Genomic DNA, 27562 nt, shown 5'->3' with positions numbered 1-27562 from the left:
CACTTTCCTTTAGTCCAAGGACATTCATCTGTGTATGTTGTGGGATTGTATGTATGTATAAGGTCATTGGGGGGCTTTTTTAAACTTAACTTTCTTCCATTCTTAATATACTTTAGTCTCTATCTCTTCCCTTAACCCTTTGCTTGGCCTCCCACCTTACCACCATCTTTAAGAATCACTGCTAAATAAGTAACAGTTACTAAGAATGCAATCCTCAACTATTTCTGTTTTCTTTTAAGGAATAAGTTGCTAATTTTGGCTTGTTAACTCTGAGAGTTCTTCTCATGTTGAATTTTGCATCCTCTGCTTTTAAAAATATGTTTACATATATATGCATTGTTAATTCAACAACTACGTTTTAGGCATTAAGAATGTAGCAGTGAGCAAAAAGAAATAACACTTGCTCTTGCAAGCTGACATTCCTTTATGTCAAAACTGCTCTTCCTTTCTGTAGCTAGGTGTTAATTTTTATTAGAGAGTTACCGGCATTCTTTCAGTTACTCCTCTCAGCCACCGTATGAAGTATGGCTTCTGTTATTACTCCTGTTTGAGAGGTGAGAATACTGAGGCAAAGTAAGTTACAGAGTTAGAACACACAAAAGCCCAGTCCCAAACTCTTAAAGCAATCTGCTGTATATTCCTTTTGATTTTAAGGCTCTGTTACCCAGAAATGATAAGAAGGGGATAGTTTTTAGAATACTTTATTGGAACAGAAAAGGTAGAATAATGAGCCAACTTGTTGCCAGTGAACTTTTTTTTAATCTATGTCCCACTGAGTATGTGATTCAGTTTTGTTGTAAATTATGCTGTCTCTAATATTTGAGATTTTCAAGATTAATATTTTCTAAAGTTTACTTCTTTCCCATTTCTTGTGTCATAATGTTGCCTCTTTCCCATTTGGGTCATCTTGTGGTGTGAATTACTATGTAACCTCGAGGATCAAATTCTCTTTTGGCATTCTTTTCATTCATTGAAAGAACTAGATAATCTTTGTCATTTGTAGGCTAAGTTTTTTTTTTTTTTTTACTGGGAAGAGAGATTAATACTTTTTTTGCTTGATTGAAATCTGCTTAAATTCTCTATATTATGAAATGTATATTTTATGTTATATTGGATACAAACTTTTCTCTTAATGTCTTTAATTTTCTGTCATAAACATAGGTAATAGAATCATAATTGTCATAAAAATAGTAAATGAATAAATGCTTTATGTAGTTATAGTGTAGTACTTTATTAAAATTGTTTAAATGCAGTTTTGGAAATATTATGATTTTGTGTGTGTGTGTGTGTCTTTTTAGGGCCGCACATTGGCATATGGAAGTTCCTAGGCTAGGGGTAGAATCAGAGCTGCAGCTGCCGCTGCCAGCCTACACCACAGCCATAGCAATGCCAGATCTGAGCCATGCCTGTGATCTACTCTGCAGCTCACAGCCACACCAGATCTTTAACCCACTGAGCAAGGAAGGCCATGGATCAAACCTGCATCCTCATGGATACTACTTGGGCTTATTACTGCTGAGCCACAATGGGAACTCCCAGAAATATTATAATTTTAATCATTGTTTGCTTTGGAAATCATGTGGCACTCCACTACCACTTACCTATGTGTGTATGTGTGTATGCATTCACTGCTAAGAGATTCTTTAAGGTAACTCATGAAAAATTTTAGGAATGATAAAAGAGGAGCCTGTATTAATTAAATTGTATTATATAAGTCTTTACCTAGAGGATGAATTCCTCTGATTAAAGAATAGGATTTTGTACTCCACAGATGATATTGCATGTAACTGGAAATTAACTGTGTTTTAGATACTACTCTTTAACCTTTATAGTTGATTCAGCTCATAAGAATTTGTAAAATAGGGTGTTATTTAGGAAGGATACAGGCTGGGTGTTATATTCTGTATTTTATTTTTCTTTCATTATTTGTGGCACAGTGCATGGCAATTAGATAGGGATACTGCATATTTAAGTAGATGGGATATTGTGCCTTTGTATTTGTGTGTATATAGGCAGTCTTACACCACATGCTTAAATCCACTTGAGATCATAAAATTGACCAAGAACAAAGAAATGTTAATTTATAAGGACATAAATTAGTATCTGCAGAAAACCTTAATCTGCTAATGAATTATTTACTGTTTCTTAAAGAAGACTTTATTATTATTTTTTTCACCATGCTTGCAGTATATGGAATTTCCTGGTCCAGGGATTGAACCCATGCCACAGCAGCCACCTGGGGGCCAGGGATTGAACCCACACCACAGCAGCCATCTGGGTTGCTGCAGTGACAACACTCATCTTTAACCTACTGCGCCACAGGGAATTATAAGAAGACTTTATTAAGAGTGGTTTTAGGGTCACAGCACATTGAGCAAAAATGTGGAGACTTCACATATAGTCCTTGTCCCCACATACATATAGCCTCTCCCACTATCAACATCTTACATCATAGTGGTACATACATGTGTTCAATTGATGAACCTATATTGACATGCCATTATCATCCAAAGTCCATAGTTGTACATTACTCTACACTTTTTATGTTGTATATATATTCTCTGGGTTTTGATAAATGTATAATGATATGTATCTATCATTATAGTTTCATACAGAAAAGTTTCAGTGCCCTACAAAACCCTCTGTGTTCCACCTGTTATCTCTACTGCCTGATAATTCCTGGCAAACAGTGATATTTTCACTGTGTTTATAGTTTTACATTTTCCAGAACACCATGTAGTTGAAATCATATAGTACATAGCAGTTTCAGACTGGCTTCAGTTAGTAATATGCATATGAATTTCCTCTGTGTCTTTTCATGGCTTGGTAGCTCTTTTTTTTTTTTTTTTTAGTGCTGAGTAATATTTCATTGTCTGCATGTACCACAGTTAATTTATCCATTTACCTCATGAAGAACATCTTAGTTCCTTCCATGTTTGAGCAATTTGGAGTAAAGTTACTATAAACATCTGTATGCAGGTTTTGTGTAGACTTGAGTTTTTAATCTCTTTGGTTATGTACATAGGAGAATGATTGCTGGATCATATGGTAAGACTATGTTGGGTTTTTAAGAAACTTAGTGAACTATCATCCAAAGTTGCTGTACCATTTTGCTTTCTTGCCAGCAGTGAATGAGAGTTTCTTTTACTCAACATCCTTGTCAGCGTTTGGTTTTGTCTGTCTTCTGGATTTTCACCATTTCACCAAGGTGTGTAGAATATCTTATTGTTTTTTTAGTTTGCAATTCCCTAATGACATCTTTAAGTATTTTTTCATATGCTATGTGTTAAGTATTTTTTCATATGTTTATATGCCAGCTGTGTATCTTCTTTTGTGGGGTGTTCAATTTTTTAAGGGCTGCATCTGTGGCATATGGAAGTTCCCAGGTTAGGGGTCAAATTGTAGGTGCAGCTGCTGGCCTACACCCAGCCACAGCAATGCGCATTTGTGACCTTTGCCATATCTTGAAGCAACACTGGATCCTTAACCCACTGAGCGAGGCCAGGGATCAAACTAGCAACCTCACAGACACTATGTCAGGTTCTTAACCCACTGAACCACAATGGGAACTCCTGGTTCAAGTTTTAATACCCATATTTTAAGCAGGTTTTTTGTTTCTTACTGAATTTTAAGAATTCTTTGTTTATTTTGGATTCCTCAAATATTTGAAAGACAGAAATGTCTGGGAAAATATTATTTCCAAGTCTGCGACATGTATTTTCATTTTCTTGACTGTGTCTTTTGCAGAGCAGTTTTTAATTCTTATTAGAATTAAAGCCCAGTTATTAGAATTAGAATTAAGCCCAGTTTATCAATTTTTTTTTCCCTCATTGCTTGTGCCTTTGGTTTTGTATCTAAAAAGTTGTCACTATATCCAAGGTCATCTAGATATATGTTATCTTAAGAGTTTTACTTTTGAGTTTATATTTAGATCTTTGATCCATTTTGAGTCGATTTTATGGAGTGTAAGATCTGTGTCTGGATTCTTCTTTTTTTTCTCTACATGGATAACCAGTTTTAGCATCAAATGTTGAAAAGACGGTTTCCTCCATTGTGTCACCCTCGTTCCTTTGTCAAAGATCAGTTGACTGTATTTGTGTGGGCTCTCTGTACTATTTTATTAATCTATTCTTATTATTGTCTATTCTTAATATCACAGTCTTGATTATTATAGTTTTAAAGCAAGTCTTAGATTCAGATAGTGTCAGTCTTCCAATTTTGTTCTCATTTTTCAGTATTGTTTTGCCTATCTTGGGTACAACTTTAGCATCAGTTTTTGATATACACAGAATAATTTTTTAGGAAATTGGTAGGGATTGTGTTGAATTTATAGGCCAAGTCGGGAAGGACTGATACCTTGACATTGAGGATTCCTACCTGTGAATATGGAATAGCTGTCCACTTATACAGTTCTTAGATTTCTTTCATTGGAGTTTTCTTTGTTTAGATCTTGTCCACATTTTGTTGGATTTGTACTCAGGTATTTCTCTTTTGGGGGAGTGCTAATGTAAATGGTGTTGTATGTTCATTTCAAATTTCTCTTGTGTATTGCTAATGTATATGAAAGTGACTTTTCTTTCAGATTTTCTTTATCCACAGTTATGTAATCTGCATACAAAGAAAGTTTGATTTCTTCCTTCCCAATATGTATATGTTTTATTTCCTTATTGCATTAGCTCAGACTTCTTGTACACCGTTGAAAAGGAGTAGTAGGCAGAGACACCCCCTTGCTTTGATCCTCTTCTTAGGAGGAAAGCTTCTAGTTTCTCATCATTGTGTGTGTTGTTAGGTGTAGGAATTTTGGAGATATTCTTTATCAAGTTGAGGAAGTTCCCCTTTGTTTAAGTGTACAGAGAGGTTTTGTTTTGTTTTTTTGAGTCATGAATGGGTACTGGATTTTATCAAAATTGATGTTTTTCCTGAATTTATTGATAGGAGTATGTGCTTTTACTTCTTTGCCTCTTGATGTGATGCATTACATTATTTGATTTTCAAATTTTAACTAGCCTTGCATACATTCCTGGGGTAAATCCCACTTGGTTGTGGTGCATAATTCTTTTAATACATTAAAAAAATTTTATTTGCTAATATTTTGTTGAGGATTTTTACATCTGTGTTCTTGAGAGATATTGATATATAATTTTCTGATAATATCTTTGGTTTTGGTGTTAGAGCGATACTGTCCTCATAGAATGATAGGAGATTTTCCCTCTACTACTACTTTCTGGAAGACATTTTAGAGGATTTTTATAACTTCTTCCTTAAATGTTTGGTAGAATTTACTAGAGAACTCATCTGGGTCTGGTGCTTCCTGAGTTGGCATGTTTTAAATTATCAATTCAGTTTCTTTTATGTAGGCCTCTTTAGATTGTCTGTTTCTTGTGAATTTTGGCAAGTTTTATCTTTCATAGAGTTGTTTCATTTCATCTAGGTTTATCAAATTTGTGAGCATATTCTTAGTTTTATTTTATTATCCTTTTAATATCATGGAATTCTGTACTGCTGTTTTCTCTTTCTGATATCAGTAATTTGTGTCCGTTTTTCTTAGTTATTGGGGCTAGAGGTTTATTGATTTTATTGATCTTTTCAAAGAACCAGCTTTTGGTTTTAGTAATTTTAATCACATTTTTGATTTAGTTTTTCACATTCTTTGACTTTTGCTCTACTTATTATTATTTCTTTTCTAATGCTTAGTTTTTATTTAATTTGCTCTTTTTTCTAGTTTCTGAAGATGGAAGCTTAGATGATTGATTTTAGATTTTTTTTTCCTTTCTAATATATGCATAAATGCTGTAAGTTTTTCTGAAGCACTACCTTTGCTGCATCCTATAAATGTTGATAGGTTGTACTTTCATGTTCATTTATTTGAAAATGTTTTAAAGTTTCTGTTGAGAGTTCTTTTTGATTCAGGAGTTATTTAGAAGTGTGTTGTTTAATCTCCAGGTGTTTTGGGATTTTCTAGTTGTCCTTATGTTATTGATTTCTAGTTTAATTCCCTTGTAGTCTGAGGTAATAAATCATATGATTTCTGCTTTTTCACATTTGTTAAGGGTATTTTATGGCCCAGAATGTGATTTGTTCTGATGAACTTAAGAGGAATGTGAATTCTGCTGTTGCTGGATGAAGTAGTTTCTAGATGTTCATTATATCCAGTTAATTGATGGTGTTATTGAGTTCACCTGTGTTTTTCCTGATTTTCTGCCTGCTTTTTACTAGTTTTGTTGCCATTTTTTAATCTTTCAGAAGTTTGACAAAATGAAGGAAACAGCTCTTTTGAATTTTGTTTTGAATATGAAAACTGATGGGTAAAATGGAAGAGTCAGAAACCCTGAAAAGAAGTAATCAGGTCTGCTAGAAGACATTGGTGATGATGAGAATGTACCTTAGGTATTAGAAAAATTTTCAGACTGAGAAAGACATGTACGTTGTTGTTGTTGTTTTTTGTTTTCTGGCCACACCCATGGCATAGATTTGACCAGGGATTGAACCTGTGCTACAGCAGTGATATGAGCTGCTGCAGTGACAATGCCAGATCCTTAAACTGCTGCACCATAGGCAAACTCCCGTATATGTTCTTTTAGGTAGAGAATCTTCAAAACCAAAATACCTCAGAAAGAATGGGGAATTTTCGTTCTTAAAAGTGAAAATTAGCACAATGCCTAGCATGTAGGCAGTACCTAGAAGATGCTTATTTAATGAATGGTGGATGTTCTCAATAAAGGGGAAACAAAATGAAAGCAAGTGGTTATAGAGCAATACCAGTTTAAGGAAGTCTATCTTTAAAAATGGAATATATGGATTTGTCACCACTGATGAATTACAAGATTAGTAGAACTATAGGAACAATGTTAGGATGACTTACAAAAAATATACTAAGTACAAACAAGACTTTTAAAGCTATGATTAGAATGGAAATAAAGATTAAGGGATGGTATAATGTGAAAGACTGGTACTCATCATTTCTTTTTTTCTTTTTTTGTTTTTAGGGCCACACCCATAGCATATGGAGGTTCCCAGGCTAGGGGTTGAACTGGAGCTGCAGCTGCTCGTCTACACCACAGCCACAGCAATGCAGAATCCAGGCCATGTCTGCAACCTACACCACAGCTCATGGCAATGCCAAATCCTTAACCCACTGAGTGAGGCCAGGATCAAACCCACACCCTCATGGATACTAGTTGGATTCTTAGCCCGCTGAGCCACAATGGGAACTCCTCACATTTATTTATACCTTCTCTTACAAGGGAAGTATTTTTGAAGCTGTAGAGAATACTCTCAGAGCAAAATGTGTAGGTTTCTAAGACAGAGTTGGATGTACTTAATAAAATAAAGAGATTGAGAATCTACTCTTGTTGGTCAATCCTCTTTTCCTACATCCTCTAACAGCCGCTAATTTGTTCTGTGTCTCTGTGGTTTTCTATAATAAGTAAAAATGGAATTCTAAAATAAGTACGTGGTCTATGTACTTGAGATTCATCAATATTCTGAGATTTATCAATAGTTCATTCCTTTTAATTGTTGGTTAGTATTCTGTTTTGTGGATGTACCATGGTATATTTATGTCGTCATTCAATTAAGGAGATTTTGTGGTATGTTTGCAGTTTTTGGCAATTTTAAATAAAGCTGCTATAAACATTTGAGCACGTGTTTTTACAAATAAGAACATAAGCTTTCCTTTCACCTGGATAAATACCTAGGAGTGGCATTGCTCAGTCATATGGTTAGTGTGTGATTAACTTTTAAAGGACTTGCCAGTTTTTCAAAAGAGGGAACAAAAGAGTTCCCTCCAACTGTGTATGAGGTTTCCAGTTGTTCTTATTTCTCACCAACACTTAAAATGATCTTTTTAATTTTAGTCATTCTAGTCTGTATATAGTAGTATCTGATTGCATTTCTAATTTCCATTTTCCTAATGGTTGAAAGCATGCGTTGGAGTATTTGTCGCTCTTTTATCTTTGGTGAAGTGTAGATTCAAATGTTTCACTCTTTTTTTAAAAAAGAACTGTTTTGTTTCTTATATTTGAGTTTTGAGAGATCTTTAAATATTCTTTCTACAGGTTCTGTCAGATATGTGATTTGCCGGTGTTTTCTTAGTGCGTGACTTGTTTTTAATCTTTTTTTTAATTTTTATTTTTGTCTTTTATCTTTTTAGGGCCTCACCAACAGTATATGGGTGTTCCCAAGCTAGGGGTCAAATTGGAGCTGTAGCCGCTGGCCTATGCCATAGCCACAACAACGCTGGATTCATTCCGTGTCTGTAACCTGCACCACAGCTCACAGCAGTGAGGATCCTTAACCCATTGAGTTGAGGCCAAGGATCAAACTCGCATCCTCATGGTTGCTAGTTGGGTTTGTTAACCACTGAGCCACGACAGGAACTCCTGTTTTTAATCTTTTAGCAATAACTTTTGCAGAGAAAAAAGGTGAATCCAGTTAACTTCTTTTCTGTTTGCTTTAAGTCCTATGCTTTTGGTGTCATATGTAAGAACTCATTACCTACCCCAAGATAACAAAGTTTTTTTCACATTATCATCTTCCATTTTGTGATTATAGCCATCCTAATAATTGCAAAATTATATCACTTTGTGGCTTTGATTTACATTTCTCTAATGATGTTGAGCCTCAAATTTTTAAATGTGCTTATTGGTCAGTAATATATCTTCTTTGGAGAAATGTCTGAGTCCTTTGACTTTTTTTAATTGGAATTTTTTGTCTTATTGGATTGTAAGAAATTACAATCGACTTGAACAACATGGGTTTTGAACTATATGGGTCCATTTATACACAGAATTTTTTCAGTAAATAACATATTGTAGTACTATATGATGCACGGTTGGTTGAATCTGTGGATGTAGAACTGTGACTAAGGAAGACAGACTGTAAAGTTACATGTGAATTTTCAGCTGTGTGTGGAGATTAGAGCTCCTAACCCCAGTGTTCTTCAAAGGTCAACTCTGTGTTCTAGATACTACGTTTTTATCAGATGTAAGATTTGGAGATATTTTCTCTCGTCCTTTGGTTGCCTTTTGACTTTTTTGATAAGGTCCTTGGATGTAGAAAAGTTTTTTATTTGGATGAAATCCAACTTATTTTTTCTTTTGTTGCTCGTGCTTTTGGTGTCTCATCCAAGGATTCGTTGCCAAATCTAGTATCATTAAGCTTTTCCCCTGGTTTTTCTTTGAAGAGTTTTATAGTTTTAGCTGTTAGGCTTAGGTATTTGATCCATTTTCAGTTAGTTTTTGTATATGGTGTAAAGTGAGGGTTCAACTTCATTCTTTTGTATGTGAGTATCTATTTTCTCAGCACCATTAAAAAAAAAAAGACTGCCTTTCCCCCATTGCATGATCTTGGCTCCCTTAACCAAAAATCATTTGCTCATATGAGGGTTTATTTCTGGGCTCTTTGTTCTTCTGGCCTGTATTAGTGTAGTCTTTTGATTACTGTCACTTTATGGTAAATTTTGAACTCAAGAAGTTTGAGACTTCCAACTTTGGTCCTTTTTCCCCCAAGATTGTTTAGGCTTTCAAGTGTCCTTTTCTTGAGATTGCATGAGAATTTTGGATGGGATTTTTATATTTCTGCAAATAAGTAATTGCGATTTGGTGATTGTATTTAATCTGTAGGTTGTTTTGGCTAGTATTGACATCATTACAATATTAATTTCTCCCATTGGTGAATGAATCCTCACCTTGGTTAATTTTAAGTATTCCATTTATTCTGATGTGATATAAATTAATTTTTTTCTTTTATTTCTTTTTTGGTTTCTTTATTGTCACTGCACAAACATAGAGCTTATTTCTGCATGTTGATTTTGTATCCTGTAAGGTTGTTAAACTTGTTTTTTAGTTCCAAAAAAGAAACACAGTTGACTTTTTTTTTTGTATATTATCTTGGACCCAAATAGAAAATACTTTTTTCTATTAGTATTTGGTTGTTGTTGATTCTTTGAGACTTTCTATGTATAAAGAATTTGTCATTTATAAGTAGAGTTAGTTTTACTTTTTTTTCTATTTGGATGCAATTTATGTCTGCTTAATTGTTCTGCTTGAACATACAGTGATTTGTTGAAAGCTCTGGTAAAAATGGACATTGTTGACTTCTTCCTGATTTTAGGTGGAAAGCTTTATTTTAGTCTTTCAAGTTTGATTATGAAGTTACTTATGTGTTTTTCATAAATGTTCTTTATATTAAAATTCCCTTCTATTCCTAGTTTTTGGAAAATTTCTTTTTAATCTTAAGAGTATTTTGGCCCTTTGGTGTCCCTTGGGATTTTTGTAAACTGCTTTTTGTCATTATTTGAGATGATTATGTGGTTCCTTTTTTCCTTCTTTCAAATAATTTATTACCTCAAATGATTTTCTAATTCCTGTAAAATTCCTGTGGACAAATAATATACACCACTTGTCCATGGTATATATTACATTTACTATGTAGTTGATCCTGTTTGCTAGTATTTTTTTTTTTTTTTTTGAGGATTTTCTGCATTTATATTTAAAGGGGAAATTGGTCTGTAGATTTGGTTTGGTTGTTTTTTGGTGATGTCTTTGGCTTTTATGTAAAAGAAATGCCTTAGAGATGGTGTTAGAAAGTCTTTTTTCCTTGTATATTTTAAGGAAGAAGTTGAAAAGGATTGGTGCTATTTCTTCTTCAAATTGCTTGTTGAATTCATCAATAAAGCTCTCCCATTCTGGACTTTTTTGTTGGGAGATTTTGATAGCTGATTTAGTCTCTTTGCACATTATAGTTCTGTTCTGATTTTTTATTCTTTTTTGAACCTCTTAATATAGGTTATGCAGTTTATTGGCACACAGTTGTCTATTCTGTTCTCTTAAAATCTTTATTTCTGTAGGGTTGATATTAATATTTTTCCTAACTGAAAGTTTGTCAATACCATGAATATATTTAAAAAAATTTTTTTTTGGTATCATTAATTGTGTTTTTTCTTTAGTCTCTCTTGTTTATTTCAGCTTTAATTTTTATTATATCTTAATTTTTGCTGTTTTTTGATTTAATTTCCTCTTTTTCTCATTAAAGTATAAAGTTATTGAATTGATTTTTTTTTTTTTAAAGTGTAGATGTTTACTGCTCTATTTCCCTCTGAGCACTGCTTTTGCTGCATCTCGTAAATTTTGGTATGCAGTGTTTTTGTTTCATTGGTGTCAAAGTTTCCTAATTTGTCTTGTGATTTCTTCTTTGACTCATTAGTAATTTAATGAGTGTTGTTTAGTGTCACCATACTTGTGGATTTTCTGGGTTTTCTCCTTTTAACTTATTTCTGCTTCCTTTTCATTGTGCTCTATGAAGACATTTTCTATGATTTCAGCCTTTTAAAACTTGAGACTTTTTTGTGACCTAATTAGCTATCCTAGAGAATGTTGTATGTGCACTTGAGAATAATGCATGTTCTGTTGTTGGGTGGAGTGTTCCATATATATGTCTGTTAGGTGTATTTGGTTTATAATGTTGCTTAAGTTCTTTGTTTTCTTATTAATCTTCTGTCTTTATCTTCTGTGTTTTATTGAAAGTGGTGTAAGGAAATTACAGTCTTACTACAGCAATGTCTGTTTCTACCTTCAACAATTTCTTAAGTGTTTATGTCATATATTTTGAGACTTTGTTGTTTGTTGTACATACCTTTTTAATTGTTACAGCTTCCAGGTAAATTGACCATTTTTACCTAGTACATTATGTCCCCCTCTTTGTCTCTTGTAATAAATTTGTCTTTAAATTAATTTTGTCTGATACTAGCATAGCCACTCTAGCCTGTTTTTTTGTTACTCTTTGCATAGAATATTATTTTTACATCTTCTTATTTTAACCTCTTTGTGCATTTAAATTTGAAATGAGTTTCTTGTAGATAACATATAATTGGATCATTTAAAAAATATCTGTGTTACCAATCTATCTCTTAACTAATTAGCTTAATGTATTTATATTTATGGAAATTACTGATAAGACTTGCCATTTTGCTATTTTTCTTGTTTGTTTTATGTCTTTTTTATTGCTCAGTTCCTCCATCGCTGCCTTCTTTTGTGTTTGATTCTTTTCTAGTGTACCATTTTCATTGTTTTAATATTTTAAATTACTTTCTTAGTAATTATCATGGTGATAACAATTCACATATTGTGTTTATTCCAATCTAGTTTGAAATGATAGTAATTTAGCTTTTCATATATACATATATATATATATATATAGTCATCAAATATATTGAGGGTTCAATTCTAGATTACCCACAGTAAAGCAGATATGATAACAGTGTGAGTCATTTGAGCTTTTCAATTTCAGTGCATATAGATGTTACATTTATACTATACTGAAGTCTGTTAAGTATTCAGTAACATTACGTCTTATACCTTTATGTATATACATAGAAATATATTTATTGCTAAAACATGCTAACCATCATCTGAACTTGCAGTGAGTTGTTTTTTTGCTGAAAGAGGGTCATGCTTCATAGTTGATGGCTGCTGAATGATCAGGGTAGTGGTTGCTGAAGGCAGAGGTGATTGTGGCAGTTTCTTAAAATAACAAGATGACAGTAAAGTTTGCCGCATTGGTGGACTCTTCCTTTCATGAATGATTTCTCTGTAGCATGCCATGCTGTTTGATGGCATTTTACCTACAATAGAACTTGCAGAATTTAGAGTCAGTCCTCTCAAACCCAGCTACTGCTTTATCGGTTAAGTTTGCATAATATTCTAAATTCTTTGCTGTCATTTCTGTGATCTTCTCAGCGTCTTTACTAGGAGCAGAGTCCATCTCCAGAAACTACTTTTCTTTGTTCACCCCTAAGAAGCAACTACTCATCTGTTAGTTTTCGTCATGAGATTTGTAGCAATGCAGTCACATATTCAAGACTCTATTTCTAATCCTAGTTCTAATCCTGTTTCATTACACCTGAAGTTCTTTCCCCCACCAAAGACTTGAACCCCTCAAAGTCATCCGTGAGGGTTTGAATCAACCCTTTGCAAACCCCTGTTCATGTTGGTATTTTTCACCTCTTCTCATGAAACATGAATGTCATTAATGGCATATAGAATAATGAATATTTTCCAGATTTTCCACTGGCTTTGCCTAGATTCATCAGAGGCATTACTGTCTATGGCAGCTACAGCTTTATGAAATGTATTTCTTAACTAATAAAACTTGAAAATTGAAATAACTCCTTGTTTGCTTTGTCAGGAAGTGTGAAAACAACATAAATCTCACTGTGCATCTTTATCAGAGCTCTTGGGTGACCAGGTGCATTGTCAGTGAACAGTAACATTTTGAAAGGAGTCTTTTTTCCTGAGTGGTAGACTTCAACATATTGGCCTTAAAATATTCACTAAATCATGTTGTGAACAGATGTGATGTCATCCAGGCTTTGTTGTTCCATTTCTAGAGCCCAGGCAGAGTAGATTTAGTGTAATTCTTAAGGGACCCTAAGATTTTTGGAATGGTAAATGAGTATTGGCTTCCATTTACAGTCACCAGTCCTTAGAAATTATTTTGAAGCTTTGAAGCAGCTGTGAAAGACCTAAATGGTATCTTCTTCCAATATTATGTGGTTTTGTCTACACCGAAAATCTTTTCTTTGGTGTAGGCATCTTTTTTTTTTTTTTTTGGCTTTTGCCATTTCTTGGGCCGCTCCCATGGCATATGGAGGTTCCCAGGCTAGGGGTCTAATCAGAGCTGTAGCCACCAGCCTACGCCAGAGCCACAGAAGCATGGGATCCAAGCTGCGTCTGCAACCTAAACCACAGCTCATGGCAACGCCGGATCCTTTAACCCACTGAGCAAGGGCAGGGACCGAACCCGCAGCCTCATGGTTCCTAGTCGGATTCATTAACCACTGTGCCATGACAGGAACTCCTGGTGTAGGCATCTTAACTAATTATCTGAACTAGATCTTCTGGATAACTTGCTGCAGCTCCTACATCAGCACTTGCTGCTTTACTTTGCACTTTTATGTTATGGAGATAACTTTTTTCTTTAAGCCTCATGAACTAACTAACCTCTACTAGATTGAAACTTTTCTTCAGCTTCTTCACTTCTCTTAGCCTTTGTAAAATTGAAGGGAGTTAAGCCTTGCTCTGGATCAGGCTTTGGCTTAAGGGAATGCTGTAAGTGGTTTTGGTCTTCTATCCAGATTACTAAGACATTCTCTATATCAGCAGTAACACTGTTTTGCTTTCTTATCATTTATGTGTTCCCTGGAATAGCACTTTCAGTTTCCATTAAGAACTTTTTCTTCCCATTCACAACTTGGCTAACATCTTGCACTGCGAGATGCCAAGCTTTTGATCTGTTTCAGCTTTCAACATGCCTTCCCTGGACTTACTCATCTCTAGCTTTTTTTTTTGTCTTTTGTCTTTTGACTTTTTAGGGCTGCACTTGCAGCATATGGAGTTTCCCAGGCTAGGGGTCATATCAGAGCTGTAGCTGCCCGCCTATGCCACAGCCACAGCAATAAGAGATCCGAGCCACATTTGTGACCTACACCACAGCTCATGGCAACACTGGATCCTTAACCCAATGAGCAAGGCCAGGCATTGAACACATGTCCTCCTGAATCCTGGTCAGGTTCATTAGCCATTGAGCCACAGCGGGAACTCCATCTCTCGCTTTTGACGGAAAGTGAGAGATGTAAAATTCTTCCTTTGACTTGAACACTTAGTGGCCATTGTGGGTTTATTAATTGGCCTAATTTCAATATTGTTATTTCTCAATGAATAGGAAGGGAGTGAGACAGAGGAAAGGCTGATCAATGGAGCAGTCAGAACCCATGCATCATTTAATGATTATGTTTGCCATTTTGTGTGAATGTCATTCATGACCCCCAAACAATTGTAATAGTAACATCAAAGGTCACCATAACATAGTAGTAGTAGTAGTAATAATAATAATAATAATAATAATGAAAAGTTTAAAATATTCTAAGAATTACCAAAAAGTGACACAGATGTGAAGTGAGCAAGCGCTACTGAAGAATGGTAATGATGGGCTAGTAGAGTTGCCACAAAATCTTAAATTTGTAAAAGATTGTAAAGCAGAGTGTAATAAAATGAGGTATACTTATAATAACTTGTAAATTTTTGCTTTTTCCATCCCTTATATTATTGTTACATATTCCATCTTTTGATTCAAAGAAATGGGAAGATATCCCATACTCTTGGATTAGAAGAATCAATATGTTAAAATGTCCATACTACTCAAAGCAATCTACAGATTTAATGCAATCTTTAATTTAAAGATACCCATGATATTTTTCACAGAACTAGAATAAATAGTTCTAAAATCTTTGTGGAACCACGAGACCCAGAATTGCCAAAGCAATCCCAAGGAAAAAGAACAAAGCTGGACACATAACCCTTCCAGACCTCAGACAATACTATAAAGCTGCAGTAACCAAGACAGTGTGATATTGGCAAAGAAACAAACAAATTAATGGAACAGTATAAAGACCCCAGAAATTAACCCATACACCTATGGTCAAGTATTCTGTGTCAAAGGAGGCAAGACTATATAATGGAGAAAATATAGTCTAAAGCAAGTGTTATTGGGGAAGCTGGACCGTTACATGTAAAGCAATGAAATTAGAACAGTCCCTCACACTATACATAAGGATAAACTCAAAATGGTTTATAGACCTAAATGTAACACATGACAGCATAACAATCTAAGAAGAGGACAGAGACAAGACATTCTTTGACCTAAATTGTAGCGATATTTTCTTAGATCAATCTCCCAAAGGAAAGATAAACAAATGGGACCTAATCAAACTTAAAACTTTTGTATAGCAAAGGAAACTATGAACAAAACAAAAAGACAATCTTCAGACTGGGAGGAAATATTTGCAAATGATGCAATCATTGGGGGGTTAATATCCAAAATACACAAATAGCTCATACAACTCAATAACAAAGAAACAACCCAATAGAAAAATGGGCAGAAGACCTGAACAGACATTTTTGCAAAGAAGACTTAGAGATGACGACCACATGAAAAGATGTTCAGCATCGCAAATTATTAAAGAAATGCAAATGAAAATCACAGTGAGGCACCATCTCACACCAGCCACAATGGCTGTTTCAAAAAGTCTAGAAATAATACTGGAAAGAGTTTGGAGAAAAGGGAACCCTCCTACCCTTGATGGTAGGATATAAGTTGGTGCACTCACTATGGCAAACAGTGTGGAGGTTCCTTACTGTTTTCTACTAAAAATAGAGCTACCATATGATCCAGCAATTTTACTCCTGGGTATATATCTGGAAAAAGTGAAAACTCTAATTTGAAAAGATATGTGCATCCCAGTGTTCATAGCCACAGTATTTATAATAGCCAAGACATGGGAACAACCAAGTACTCATTAATAGACAGTTGGCCTAAGGTGAGATATAACATATACACATACATGCATGCACACACACAAGCATGTGTGCACGCACACACGAATCTTACTCAGCCAAAACAGAATGAAATACTGCCATTTGCAGCAGCATGGATAGACTTAGGGAATATTACATTTAGCAAAGTCAGTCAGACAGAAAGATAAATATATGATACCACTTCCATGTGCAATCTAAAAAAAAAAAATACAAATGAATCTATGTACAAAACAGAAACAGACACAAGACATAGAAAACAAATTTATCATTACCAAATAGGGGAAAAAATGGACAAATTATGAGTATGGGATTAACAGATCTAAACTACTCCACACAAAATAGATAAGCAACAGGGATTTACTATATATAGCACAGGGAATTATATTCAATGTCATATAATAACCTATAATGGAAAATAATCTGAAAAAAATTACATAACTGAATCACTTTGCTGTACTCCTGAAATAAACACAATATCGACAACCAACTCTGTTTCAGTAAAAAGTAAGTTATATCTTTAGATTTTGTGCATTCATTAATACAGGTATACAACTATTTTATGTATTTTTATTTTAAATCATGTTGGAAACAAACATAGGAATTATAAACCAATGGGAGAAAAAAATTCATGTATACATATATGTGTAAGTTCCCATGCTGTACAGTGGGGGAAAAAAAGTGTGTTGGGGGAAATAACAATAAAAAATAAATCAAAAAATATATATAACAGAAAAAATAAAATAAACCAAAAAGTAAAAAAAAAAGTATTTATCTATGTAGCTAATTTTTCCAGTGATCACCTTTTTTCCTATGACTTCGACTTGTTTGTTGTTTCTTTTCTGCATGAAGGATTCCCTGTAATATTTCTTTAGGGTAGGTCAGGTCTAGCAACAAACTTCTTCAGTTTTTGTTTTTTTAGGAATATCTTGATTTCTCTGCCATTTTTGAGTGATATTTTGCTGAGTGTGGAATTCTTATTTGACAGTTTTCTTTCAGCATTTTAGATATGTCATATTACTGCCTTCTGTCTTCCATGACATTTAATGAGAAATTGACTAATAGTCTTACTGTGAATTCTGTGGATTACTTGTATATGACAAGGTGTTTTTGTTTGTTTTTGTGCTTCTTTAAAGATTCTCTCAATGTCTTTGGCTTTTACAGTTTGACTATACAGTTGGCCTTTGAATTACACAAGTTTGAATTGTACCTATCAAGTCTTATACAGGTTTTTTTTTAAATAAATACTAAAATAGGAGTTCCTTTCATGGCTCAGTGGTAATGAACCTGATTCGTATTGCTGGGGATACAGGTTCGATCCCTAGCCTAGCTCAGTGGGTTAAAGGATCTGGCGTTGCCATGAGCTGTGATATAGATCACAGATGCGGCTCAGATCCCATGTTGCTGTAGCTGTGGCACAGACTGGTGGATACAGCTCTGATTTGACCCCTGGCCTGTGAACGTCCATGTGCTGCAGGTGTGGCCCTAAAAAAGACAAAAACAAAACAAAACACAACCTAAAATGTTACATAGTCTGTGGTTAGTTGAATCCACTGGTTCAGAAGTGTGGATATGGAGGGCCAAGTATGAATTTATATGCAGATTTCGAACTACATGGGGTCAACGCCCCAACCCTGGCTTTGTTTAAGCGTTAGCTATAATTTGTATCTGTGAAACTCTTTAAAAAATTTTTTTTATCTTTTAAAGATTATTTTCCATTTACAGTTACTACAAAATGTTAGCTATATACCCTATGTTGTACAATACATCCTTGAGCCCATCTTATATCCAGCAGTTTGTACTTCCTACTCTCCCACCGCTATATCTCCTCAACCCTCCAACCAGTAATTTGTTCTTTATATCTGTGGGTGTGTCTCTTTTGAGTTTTTCCAACTTCTTGATTGTGTAGATTTCCATATTTGATTTAAAATTGGGAGGGTTTTTTTTTTTTTTTTTTTTTTGACTTTTTGTCTATATATTCTTTCTACCCCTTTCTCTTCATCTACTTCTGGAAGTCTGTGTTCTCTGGAAGTCTCACTTCAATAACTAAGCTTAACTGGAGATGGTTTCTGTCAAATTCTTTTTTTTTCCCCCTGTTAATGGGCCATACTTTAATGTTTCTTTGTATGCCTTTTGACTTTTGTTGTTGTTGTTGTTAAAAACTGGACATTTTGAATATTATAATGTTGAACTCTGTACACTTGATTCTCCTTCACATGGTTTACTGTCGTCTTCTTAAGGGCCACAGTCATTCTTTATTTACATTTCTAAACTCTTTGCAAGGACTGTATTCTTTGTCATGTGTGGTTACTGAAATTTTGTTGTCTTGGTGTTTAGCAGTCATTTCAGAGTTCCTTATCCAAGGGGAGTTGAAAGAAAAAAGGTAATCTCTTGATGTTTGCAGATAGTCTGTTAGCCAAAGTACTTCTTCAGGGATTAGCCTGTCTACAGCTCTCAGTATTCACGTTGTACTTGCAGAGAACAAAGATCAGCTAGAGTTGTAAGCCTGTGCTCTTCTAAGGTCTTGTCTTAAGAATTCGTCCAACCTGAGCATTCATGTAGCACTCTACATTTCCTGGTGTATGTGATAGCTCTTTAAAACCCTTATTCCTCCAAATATCTTACTCTTCAGTCTTTTTATTTTGAAACTGTTTAATGTTTTGCCATCCATCATCTCTTGCCCCAGGCAGCTACTTGTGTTGTATCTTTAAATACTATTGAAAGATAACACTCTTTCCAAAAAAGAAAAACCCTTCAAAATACTCAGCCACAGTTTTTGAGAACAGGTCCATGGTGTTCTCTTTGGCACCAGGAAGCTCCACCAGTAACTTGGTTTGCTGCCTTTTGTGGGCGACATTGAGCTGGGGGAGGGGAGATGGTATACAGGTGAACAAAAATGCTGCAATGCTTTCTTATCAGCTATAGTAGACTCTCTGGTAGACACTCTTTTTGTCATAAGTTTTTATTTGATTTTGGATGTCCACAAATGATGATTTTTGTCTTTTTTTTTTTTTTTTTTTTTATTGTACCTGAGACATATGGAAGTTTCCAGGCCAGGGGTTGAATCTGAGCTGCAGCTGTGACCTCCACTACAGTTGTGGCAATGCCGGATACTTAATCTGCTGCGCCACAGCAGGAAGTTCTATTTTTGTCATTTTTTGCCAGGCTATGGGTTGCTTCACTGGATGGCCTAATAATTGGAGTTTTCTACTCCTCCATTTTTCCTTTCTTTCATTTTGAAAGAGTAGTAATTCAGGGTTCATGGTTTTTTCTTTTCCATTATTCCATTGTCTTTCACCTTAGGTAGTTTCTACCAAAAAGTTTGATATAATTTTATGTTCATTTTTCTTTTTGTGAGGAATTATGTTCCTTTAGCTTCCTTTTCTTTTTGTGTGTGTGTGTGTGTGTGTGTGTGTGTGTGTGTGTGTGTGTCTTTTTTCCATTTCTTGGGCTGCTCCCGTGGCATATGGAGGTTCCCAGGCTAGGAGTCTAATCGGAGCTGTACCTGCCAGCCTATGCTAGAGCCACAGCAACACGGCATCTGAGCTGCGTCTGCAACCTACACCACAGCTCATCGCAACACCAAATCCTTAACCCACTGAGCAAGGCCAGGGTTGAATCCGCAACCTCATGGTTCCTAGTCAGATTCGTTAACCACTGAGCCACGATGGGAACTCCAACTTCCTTTTGAATTTTCTTAGTTTTTAAGCAATATTTATATTTTAGAATATTCTTCTTAAGAATTCTCTGATCTTTCATCTGTTTTAATGTCTTAAATTATTTTTACAAAGTTCTTTGTTATTTCTCAAGATTTTTTTCCTATTTCATATATATATATATATATATATATTTTTTTTTTTTTTTTGGGGGGGGGGCCTCTTCACTGCATGTGGAGTTCCTGGTCCAGGGATCAGATCTGAGCCACAGTTGTGACTTAAGCCGCAGCTACGGCACTGCCAGATCCTTAACCCACTGTGCCAGGTTGGAGATCAAACCTATGTCCCAGCGCTGCCAAAAAACTCCACCTATTCCATTGTGCCACAGTGGGAACTCTTCAAATTTTTATTTTTCCTCTATCTTTCCTTTTTGATACTGTATCATGGCCTATCTTGGATGCTCTCTTTTGTCTCACTTCCTCTGGTATTCTTTTTTTCTTTAATAAACTTATTTTTTAAGGGAAGTTTTAGATTCACAGCAGAATTGAACAAAAGGTAGAAAGATTCCTCCTATAATCCATGTTCCCATATACATACAGCCTCTCCCTCTATTAATATCCCACATCAGGATGGTATATCTGTTACAGTCAGTAAACCTGCCTTGCACATGTCATTATTACTCAGTGTCTGTAGTTTATATTAGGGTTCACTCTTTGTGTTATATATTCTGTAGGTTAGATGTACCTATCATGGTAGTATCATACAAAATAGTTTCACTGCCACCAAAATCTTTCTTCCCACTGTTCATCTCTCCTACCTGATAACTTCTGACAGTCACTGATATTTTCACTGTCTCTATAGTTTTGCCTTTCCCAGAATGCCATATAATTCAAATTATATTGTATGTAGCTTCTTTGACTTAATAATATTCATTTGAGTTTCCTTCATGTCTTTTCCTGACTTGGTAGCTCATCTCATTTTAGTGTTAAATAATGTTGCATTATCTGCATGTACCACAGTTTATTTATCCATTCACCTTCTAAAGTTTTCTGTTTTAGCAATTTTGAATAATGCTGCTATAAACATCTTTGTGGAGGCTTTTGTATAGATGTAAATTTTCAGTTAATTTGAGTAAATACCAAGGAATGTGATTGCTGGTAGTACTGGTTGATTGTAGTCTATCTATTCTGGCATATTCATTTTATTTTAAAATAATTTTCTTTTTCAAAGACCTAAATGGGGAGTTTCTGCTGTGGCACAGTTAAGAATCTGACTGCAGTGGCTCAGGTCACTGCAGAGGTATGGGTTTGCTCCCCTGCCTGGTGCAGTAGGTTAAAGCATTTGACATTGTCACAACTGTGGCATAGGTCACAGCTACAGCTCAGATTCAGTCCCTGGCCTGGAACTTCCATATATTGTGGGTGTGGCCATTAAAAATAAAATGACCTAAATGGACATTTTCCTAAAGAAGGTGTGCAAATGACCAAAAACTACATGCAAAAGTACTCAGTATCACTAATCATTAGGGAAATGAAAATCAGAGCCATAATGAGATATCATTTCACACCTGTGTTAGGATGTCTTATCAAAAATACAAAATATATATTCTGGTTGAGAATATGAGGAAGATGGAACCCTTATTTACTGTTACTGCAAATGCAAAGTGTTACAGCCTCTGGAAAAGAGAATGGAGATTCCTCAAAGAATTAAAAATAAAACTGCCTTATTATACAGCAATCCCACTTCTGGGTATAAATCCAAAAGAAATGAAATCAATTTCCCAAAGAGATAGATGTACTCCTGTGCTCATAGCAGCATTGTTCACCATAACTAAGGGGTGGAAACAACTTTAGGGTTCTTGGACATATGAATAAAGAGAACTTGGGTGTGTATGCGTGTGTGTGTGTGTGTGTGTGTGTGTACAGTGGAGTATTAGTCTTTAAAAAAAGGGAAATATCGTTTGACAACATAGATTAACTTGGAGGGCATTATACTAAGTGAAATAAGCTAGACAGAGAAAGATAAAGATTATATGGAATCACTTATATGTGGAATCTTAAAAAAGGGGAAGGAATTCATAGAAAAGAATGCAAAAGTGTGGTCACCAGAGGTCATGTGGTAGGGGGAATAGGGAGGGGTTGGTGAAAGAGTACAGATTTTGTTATAAATGAATATGGTCTGAGGATCTAAAGTATAATATGGTGATTATAGTTGATAACACTGTTTTGTATAATTGACATTTGTAAGAGGGTAGAACTTAAATGTTCAGAACCAAAAAAAGTAAAATGTGAGATGATGGATGTGTTAGTTAACTCAGTGGGAGAAAGCCCTTCACAATGTATCCATATAGCAAATCCTGCTATAAATATCTTACAATTTTATTTGTCAGTTATACCTCAGTAAAACTGGAAAATAATTTTCTTTCTTTTTTTTTTTTAATTCACAGGATTGCCTTTGAGGTTGTTTTAAATTGAGTTGCACAGCACTTGATTCTTTTGCTCCATTGTGGAAAGATCTTTATAGCAATGATTACTTCAGAGTTACCAGTGTTACAGTAAGTATTATAGCTTTCTTTTTTTTTTAATGCATGTAACACTTTTTCTATATCGAAATGCTCTCATTAATGAGACACATCAAATATGTTATCTGATAGTTGAGCAATATGTTTGAAATAAAAGAACTCTTAGGAGGTGTAGTTGCCATATTCATCTGTGGCTCTTGCCATATTGTAATGTCACTGTGTTCTGTGTTACTGAACAAAAAACCATGTTAGGAGTCAGTAAATTATGACCACAGGCCAAATCCAGCATGTGGACTTTTTTTTTTTGCTATTTTTTGAGCCGCTCCCGCGGCATATGGAGGTTCCCAGCTAGGGGTCGAATTGGAGCTGTAGCTGCCGGCCTACGCCACAGCCACAGCAACACGGGATCTGAGCCATGTCTGCAACCTATACCATAGCTCACGGCAACGCTGGATCATTAACCCACTGAGCAAGGGCAGGGACCGAACCCGCAACCTCATGGTTCCTAGTCGGATTCGTTAACCACTGCGCCACGACGGGAACTCCAGCATGTGGACTTTTTATATATAAAATTATGTTATTGAAACAGAGTCACACTAACTCCTTTGCATATTTTTTATGACTGCTTTTGTGCTACAGGTTGTGATATTGAATTGCCTGTAGAGCATAAGTATTTTGTTTAGTTACTTAGAAAAAGTTTGTAGACCTCTGTGCTGTATCACACTAACTTCCTCACTCCCATGCCAGGGCTTCTTTTTCCTGAGATTGAGATTCCCATTGGTGAGCCCTTCTTGGCATTTCTGGTGGCATCTCATTAGAATTGTTGGAATCGGACAGATTCTGAATTTGGACTTACTTTGGATTCTTTGGGAAATGTGATCAGTGTAATGGCAGATACTTTTTCTTTTATAGGTTTCATTTAGATACAAATTAGGAATCTGCTTCTATGTAATAAAAACACTTCAGTTATACTGAAAGTGACCAATAGGTTATGTAATTATTTATATGATTTTATAATCCCAGATTATCTATATACAAGAGACTGAGGTCACCTTCTAGTTTGTCTCCTGGCCTTCTGTTTTTTGGTTTTTTGGGTTTTGTTTGCTTTTTAGGGCTACACCCGTGGCATATGGAGGTTCCCAGCTGCCTGCCTACACCACAGCCACAGCAGCACCAGATCTGAGCCTTGTCTGCTACCTACACCACAGCTCACGGCAACACCGGATCCTTAACCCACTCAGCGAGGCCAGGGATTGAACCCTCAACCTCGTGGTTTCTAGTCAGATTCATTTCTGCTGTGCCATGAGAGAACTCCCTGGCCTTGTTTTTCTTTCAGACGAAGAAGAAAGAAAGCTTTTTTTCTCTTAAGACGAAAAGTTGTCCAAGTTACTTTACCTGCTGAAAAACAATCAATACCTACCCTCCTTCTTTTTGCCCAAATTTGGGAAATATATAAGCCCTTTCTATTTACTTAACATCATGCCTCTTTATTAGTCTTTAACTTGAACGTAGTACCTAGTTCAGACATCACCATCTAGTATTTCTTTCTTTGTACTTTTGTTTATCTTCATTCTGCCTGCAGTCCCTACATACCTCTTTGCTTACCTGGCAAACTCAGGTAGACCTGTGGGTCTTAGCTGAGGTATGCCTCCAGCAAAGCTCCTCTGACACTTCAAAGTTGGGTAGGTTCCCTCCTGTGCTACTGTCATACTGTTTCCTTTTTTTTTTTTTTTTTTAATAGCATCATACTTAACGTAATGTTTAATACCTCTTATTGTTTTTGCCTGAACTGTATACTTTCGTCTCTTATTTTTGTATGGCGATTTCCTACAACACTGCTGGATATTAGGCAGCCCTTTGCAAATATCTGATTAAATATGAAACATAGGTTGTATTTAAGTAGATTGTATTTAAACAGAGATTGCATGAGCATGATATTATTTACCATGTTTTGTAACTCAGTTTTTCATAAAAATGTAAGCTTGTCATATGATAGTAGATAGTAGTGATCTGTGAGATGAGTAAGTGAAATTTGCTTTCAGTTTGTCAGCCGAAGATTGTACTTTTGGTCAAGCTGAGATCTAAGAAGCATTTTTTTGAAAACATAGAATTTTCTGAGGATTTTGCCAGATGCTTTAGCAGCATATATTATCTTGCTTCATCCATCCATCCAACTATACTGTGTCTACACTGTAGAGGAAAGGAAACATGATATGTCCTCTTAGTATTTGTAAACTTCAGTTTCTGTCATTTGTAAAGTGAAGATAATATATTAGAAATTAATTTCTAAAGTCTCTTCAAAAACAGACAAATCTGTTGAGTGATTGTCAATATTCAATTTAAGTGGTTTTTTCTTTTTTATTATTTTAAAAAATTTTTTATTTTTTATTATTTTTTTAATGGTTATTTCCCCAATACAATTTTTTTTTCTACTGTGCAGTATGGTGACCCAGTTACACATACATATACATATTCTATTTTCTCACATTATCATGCTCCATCATAAGTGACTAGACATAGTTCCCAGTGCTACACAGCAGGATCAAGTGATTTTTCTAATGGAGACACTAGAAAGGTCATTCTGGTGAGTGACATTTCTTGGCTTGCTTAGTTAATGTAATTACCAATGCTTTATTACCTTAGTGTATTTACTGTTAAACTTTATCGAATATTGTCAGTTGCCACAAATTTATATATACCACCAGGTATTATGGTACAAGAATCTATGGTAGGCTCTGGGATAAAGAATAAGTGGAAGACAGTCTTTATTGCCATGAAGCTGATATGAAGGTAAACTAGAGAATTTTATTAGAATTTTAATACGTCTTGATTTAGCCTACTTTTCTAAGGAAGAGATGGATCTTTGATCTGAAGTGGAGGGAGTTTGGGGGAAGAAGGAGGGATCAGAGTATTAATTGTAGACTGAAGGAATGGCATGTGCAAACACCGTTAGGTAGGAGGAATCATGATATGTTTGAGAGACTGCAATAAAGCTGTTTTTTTGTTTTTTTTTTTCCCAGGATTGAGGTTGGAGTGTGGCATGAGATAAGGCTTGCAAATAGGGTAGGGCTGGGACCTGCTAAGTCTTAAATTAAGAATTTTGAGAGCTTTTGATCTGATTCCTCCATTGTCTTCATTTATGTACAATAGTGTTATAAATGTGAACCCTAGTCATTTGTAGGGTTTTTGTAGAGCAGTTGCTTTAAGTTTGAATTTGCATACCTCTTGATCCAGCAGCATTCTGTGTCTATTCTAGAGTAAGATATTTGTTGTTGTGTTATAAGAGTTAATGTGCAAGGACAGTTGTTTCAGCTCTTGATATAGAAGTTCAAAACTAGAGACTATCTAAATTCTCATAGATAGGAAAGTAATTAAATAAATTTCATACATATTATGGAATACCATTCAGGAATCCTATATATTTGTATGGAAAATTCCTATTAATTTAAATTTTAAAATTAAAATGTAGATATTGTTTTATGTTTATATATGCCAAAACATAACTATTTATGACAGTATTATTCAAACTGTTAATAATGTTGTTCTGCAGACTGAGATTCAGAGTTAGGGTATAATGAAGTAAAACTCCTCCTTGTATTTTTGTATCTTCTTTTGCTTGAAATTAAAAAACAAAAATTTGCATATCATATATTGTAATAAATATATGTACACATACTAATTAGAGTATGTTATTTGCTGGTAAGAGTTGTCACGTTCTAAGCTGGCTGAAGTTTGCAGAATTAGAAAACATCTTTTTTCTTTTGTCATTAAACTGTATTGCACAAGAATAAATTAGTTTCACTAATGGGTCACATGTTAGATGTTAGAACCAACCTGCTCTTGCAGTTGCCTGGAGATTTCTTTAAGAGCATCAAAAGCATGAGTGTGTTCCTTGCACACAAGAGAAATACAAAATCTAATATTTGTGTTCTAGTATCCGGACATGTAGATAGAGAATTCAAGTTTACCTTGAGATCTAAATGGACTCTACCATTTACTAGTTGTGTGAATATTGACAAGATTATCAGGTTTTTGGATCTTTCGCTTCCTCAGCTGTAAAATCAGGATAACAGTATGTCTTCTTACAAGGTTTTGTGTATATTTATACTAGATAACGTATATAAACTGGCACATACTGTATATACTAAACAGTCTGTTTGGAGTCTAATGAGAAAAAGTAGTTGATTTCTTATTCTTTAGTAGAGGTGAATAAGGTCAACTAGATCAGTGATTGACAAACTACTGCATGTCTTCAGAAGCCTGTTTTTATAAATATTATTGCAACACAGCCACATCCATTCATTCATTTACATATTGTATATGGCTGCATTCATGCTATGGTGAGTAGAGTAGTAAATACAGAGACCTAAAGACCCTTAAGTCTGAGGTATTTGCTATATAGCCCTTTAAGAAAATGTTTAGTGACCCTTAAACTAGGTCAGTATAATTTTTATTTGTTTTTTGCAGGGTGGGGGGCTGCTCCCTTGGCACATGGAGATTCCCAGGCTAGGGGTCCAGTAGGAGCTACAGCCACCGGCCTATGCCATAGCCACAGCAATGCAAGATCCGAGTTGCATCTGTAACCTACACCACACAGCTCATGGCATTGTTGGATGCTTAACCCAGAGCAAGTCCAGGGTGCGAACCCTCAACCTCATGGTTCCTAGTCAGCTTTGTTTCCACTGCACCACGGCGGGAACTCCATTATTTACAGTTTTAAATAACCTGTTTACCTTTGAAGATTTGCAAGCAGGGAAAGGGACATGATAGAATAATATTATTTACAGTGCATAGAATGGCTTTGGAAAAGAGAAATAGTAGAAGCAGGGAGATAAGTTGAAATTAATTCATTAAATTGTGATTATGGTAATATCAGAAAAAGAATGAGAGCAAATTAATATACAAAGGACAGCTCGTGAGGACTTTAATGGATATATGTATAAGAGGAAGATCAGTGTGATTCTAGGAATTTGAGTAATAAATGTATATACAAAGCACACTTGGGCATTAACTGA

At 35.1% G+C, this 27562-nt stretch overlaps 2 protein-coding genes across 7 annotated transcripts in view; one reads left to right on the top strand and one right to left on the bottom strand.

The window, feature by feature from the left end:
• IL20RB (interleukin 20 receptor subunit beta) overlaps positions 1-27562 on the bottom strand; it is a 991209-nt gene that overhangs the window by 341038 nt on the left and 622609 nt on the right. The gene's annotated exons all lie outside the window — the stretch shown is intronic.
• The window catches only part of STAG1 (STAG1 cohesin complex component), a 420442-nt gene that overhangs the window by 106917 nt on the left and 285963 nt on the right, over positions 1-27562 (top strand). For all 6 annotated transcript variants that reach the window (XM_084989804.1, XM_084989803.1, XM_084989805.1 and 3 more), the window contains one exon: positions 22473-22580. In XM_084989804.1, coding sequence (XP_084845930.1) covers positions 22552-22580 — 29 coding nt within the window. In that variant the 5' untranslated portion in view covers positions 22473-22551. The remainder of the gene's footprint in view (positions 1-22472; positions 22581-27562) is intronic.

The sequence above is a fragment of the Sus scrofa genome, chromosome 13, assembly GCF_054392235.1.
Source record: "Sus scrofa isolate SSC_HxYL_T2T_F1_AM1 chromosome 13, Sscrofa_HxYL_maternal_Yorkshire_Landrace_v2.0, whole genome shotgun sequence".
In the NCBI taxonomy this organism is placed as follows: domain Eukaryota; kingdom Metazoa; phylum Chordata; class Mammalia; order Artiodactyla; family Suidae; genus Sus; species Sus scrofa.
The sequence above is the reverse complement of the archived record's forward strand: the minus strand, read 5'-3'. Positions and strand labels throughout refer to the sequence as shown.